We start from the raw sequence: 3,698 nt of genomic DNA, 5'->3' as shown, positions 1-3,698 counted from the left end.
GGGGCATGTAACAAAGGATCTAAAGCAAAGAAAGCAATGCTGAAGGACCTGCAAAATTCCATCCATCCGCAGAGCTGTCTGTGCTGAGCCTAAAGGCCAGATGGAAGAGAGAGCAGAGGGAGGCCAGCACTTCCTAGGAAGAGGACGCACTTCCCTTCCATCAGGGAAGGTCCCCCACCTTTCTTTCCTTACAAACATTAGAGTAGAGTACATACATTGATCCGTGGGAAAGTCAACGTGGAGTTTTGGGGTCAATTTTTTCATTAAAAATTCTAGCATGAGTATATAGTACTTTTATCTTTGGGAGAGAAGGTTTTGGGGTAAGAAAGAGGGAAGCAGTCTGAGGAGGATTGCTGGAAGTGGAAGGAAGCACAGGAGGAGTCAGGATGGGAAAATCCAAGAGGTGGATAGAGATGGGGCCAGATAGGCTACCATCGAATCACAGAACCATAGAGTTGGAAGAGACTCCAAAGGCCATCCAGCCTAACCCTCTTCTGCCATGCAGGAACTCTCAATCAAAGCACACCTGACGGATGGCCATCCAGCCTCTGCTTAAAGACCTTCAAGGAAGGAGACTCCAAGGGAACATATTCCCCTGTCAAACAGCCCTTACTCTCAGGAAGTTCCTCCTAATGTTGAGCTGGAATCTCTTTTCCTCTACATTGAATCCATTGCTCCATTGTGTCCTGTTCTCTGGAGCAGCAGAAAACAAGCTTGCTCCCTCCTCAATATGGCATCCCTTCAAGTATTTAAACAGGGCTATCATCATATCACCTCTTAATCTTCTCTTCTCCAGGCTAAACATCACTAGCTCCTTAAGCTGCTCCTCATAAGACACGGTTTCCAGAATTTCCAGGTGCATGATGGCCCAGTATTTAGTTGGAAGAGAGATTGGGTGCCAGTCCATGCCCCACTGACTAGGACATGGGGCTTTAAGCATAGCCCACTGATCAAAACCAAAGAAGTAACAGAACAAACAGCAATTGAGGAAATTAACAAGAAATGCTATTTGTTTATCAATAAAGTACCAGTCTATAATATCAGTCAAGCTATATCTGACGAAATGAAGATATATTTACATACTATGCGTAGATAGAGAAACATTCCACCAAAGAGAGAAGAGTGTCAAGTGAACTGCTGTAGATGTGGGTGCTATGAATAAAGCAATATTAAGGAAGGGAAGAGACAGCCAAAGGTTTCCCAATGCAAAAGCCGCTGGGTGATCATTGGGAAGAAAGCTATGAAAGAGAAAATATCTCAAGTGGACCAAAATATGTCTGTTAAACAAGTACAGTGGGGGAAATGTTCAGGCTTGCACACTACAAATCAGTACTGTATATCGTATAGGAAACTATTCAAAGGCATTATTCAATCTTATTCAAATTTCACAATAGTGGTGCCCCGGGATACGAAATGATCGCGTTACGAAATTTCCGGGGTACGAAAAAGTTAGATTGGAAAAAACTGTTCCGGGTTACGATATTTTTTTCGGGTTACGAAATTTATTTCGGCGCGAAATTCAAACGCAAAGCGCGGCTAGCGGCTTTCCAGCGCTAACGGAAAGCCTTTTCGGGTTGCGAAATTATCGGGTTACGAACGGAACGGTGGAACGAATTAATTTTGTAACCCGAGGTAGCACTGTATAAAAACATTTTATAGCATTGCTGGTGTTTTGGCACATCAGAGAAGATGAAAATGTACCAATCATCTTTCACTGATAAATCATCGGCCAAGAATAATAAGCAACAACAGCAACCAGCCCTCCTAGCAACCACTTTATCTTCCAATCCCAGCCTCCTGCTGCCTTTCTCCTGACTCCTCTGTTCTCTGCCATGAAAGAGAGGATCTTTCCATCCGTTAAGTCATGCTCCAAGTAGAGTTCATTGGAGTAATGCCTCCCCGATTCTCCTGGAGCATTCCCTGGACTACTTCCATCAGTTCAGAGACCTGCCTCTCCCTTTCCATCCCATCTGCCTTGTTATTGAAGGCAAGGAAGCGCCCCCCACACTTCCGAATCAGCCCCTGGAGACCCTCGTTGTCTGAGCCCCAGAAGTAGTCCTCCAATGAACCCCCATCTAACTCCTCTTTGCGGGTGAAGAGGACCACCATGCGCCCAAAGGCCCCCTCCCCAAATACATCCAGGACTTGTTTGGCTGCCGCTTCGTCTTCTGCGGTGAAGCGTCCGACTTGGGTGACAAAGACCAAGGCATGAGGGCCAGGACTGGAGAGCGCAACGCAGCGCCTGATCTCAGGGACCAGGATCTCCCTGGAGACATCGCCATCAAAAATGGCTGGCGTGTCGATCACAGAAACGTCCTGGTCCTTCCACCTTCTTTTCCCTTTTTGGGACCTCAAGGTGGTGGTCCTTGGTGCCAGGACGGACTCAAACTCCCTCCGGCCGAGGATCGTGTTCCCCGTCGCGCTCTTCCCACCGCCGGTCTTGCCAACCAGGATCAAGCGCAGTTCGGATTCATCCCCTCTGGGTTCTGAAGGACAAATTAGTGACAGAAAAGGACAAAGTTGGTCTTACTAGTAGGTGACCTCAAGGACATCAGAACTGTTTTTAAGGAGGTAATGGTGGTGGTAGTGGCATTCCTGGGGTTGAGGTCCCCCGGTGCGGTCACTCATGGGGTCATGACCTCTTCCCATTTCATACCATACAGAATCCTTAATAATTGCAATATCATAAGCTAAATGTATTTGCATTTCGATAGTGAAGATTTGGTTAAAATGTGATGTTTTTAATAGAAAATTTAAAAAGAATATTTTTTTAAATCATTTTTAAAAATTGAAGTTTTTCAAATTGTAAATTTTAATTTTAAAGAATGTTCTGGGAGCTCTCCTTTCTGCCGAAAGGCAGGCGTTTGAGAAACAATGGGGTCACCTGCCTTTAAGGGTGTTACTTGGTGCAATCTGAATCCCCCGCGCCCCGTTAATGATGCCAGCCGGGCGATGGCAGAATGTCAGCATTTCCAGACAAGTAGTTTCCTGTTTTGCCTCTCTGCAGGTTTATTCTTGGAAAAGCATGGAAACGCAGAATGCCTTGGATTCCTTTCTGGCACTAGAGGGCGCCTTCCCACTATGATTTAAAGCCACTTGCGGATTGAGTTATAGGACCCTTGCTCCCATTTGAAACCGGTTCTGGTCTTACTTTGATTGATTTCTGTCACAATAAAACAAGGCAAACACACACAAAAAACAAGTTTTTCCGGACACTAGTTTTATAGCAGTTCTTTTGGAAAGAATTGATTCCGGAGTGTGTTCAACAATTGGGAATGACAGATCTGAATCACATCATTCTGGAGGAGAGGGACAAATAGCAGAGGGGTCTTTACCATCCCTCCTCAGTTTTTGGGAGATCCAATAACACACACACACCCCCCAAGCAATGCCTTTGTGTTTCTGGTGTGACCGATGGGTGAACAATTTAAAATTAAAAAATGATAGAAGATTCGATTAATTGATTTTGCAACTACTTGCACTCAGTGAGGCAAGTAGTTGCAAAGCTAATGAATCAAATTGTCTAGCAATTATATATATATATATATATATAGAGAGAGAGAGAGAGAGAGAGAGAGAGAGTTCCCAAGCCAGGCTGCCTGGGCTTCCACTTACATCACTGATGATGCACAGATGATTGACATGCAATTTGAAGTGGCACAAACTAGTGGGGACAAAAATCGTGCCAAAAAAGAAGT

The 3,698-nt window shown here is 44.9% G+C and overlaps 1 protein-coding gene across 1 annotated transcript; it reads right to left on the bottom strand.

The window, feature by feature from the left end:
* Nucleotides 1-1,590: 1,590 nt before the first annotated feature.
* On the bottom strand, nt 1,591-2,526 carry LOC121933160 (GTPase IMAP family member 2-like; the record flags this gene model as incomplete). The annotated part of the gene is given in 2 exon segments (XM_042472510.1): nt 1,591-1,902; nt 1,905-2,526. Coding segments are annotated over 2 exon segments (813 nt in total), but the record flags the coding sequence as incomplete, so codon positions are not given.
* Nucleotides 2,527-3,698: the final 1,172 nt, after the last annotated feature.

Source organism: Sceloporus undulatus, chromosome 6, assembly GCF_019175285.1.
Source record: "Sceloporus undulatus isolate JIND9_A2432 ecotype Alabama chromosome 6, SceUnd_v1.1, whole genome shotgun sequence".
NCBI classification, from domain to species: Eukaryota; Metazoa; Chordata; class Lepidosauria; order Squamata; family Phrynosomatidae; genus Sceloporus; species Sceloporus undulatus.
The sequence above is the reverse complement of the archived record's forward strand: the minus strand, read 5'-3'. Positions and strand labels throughout refer to the sequence as shown.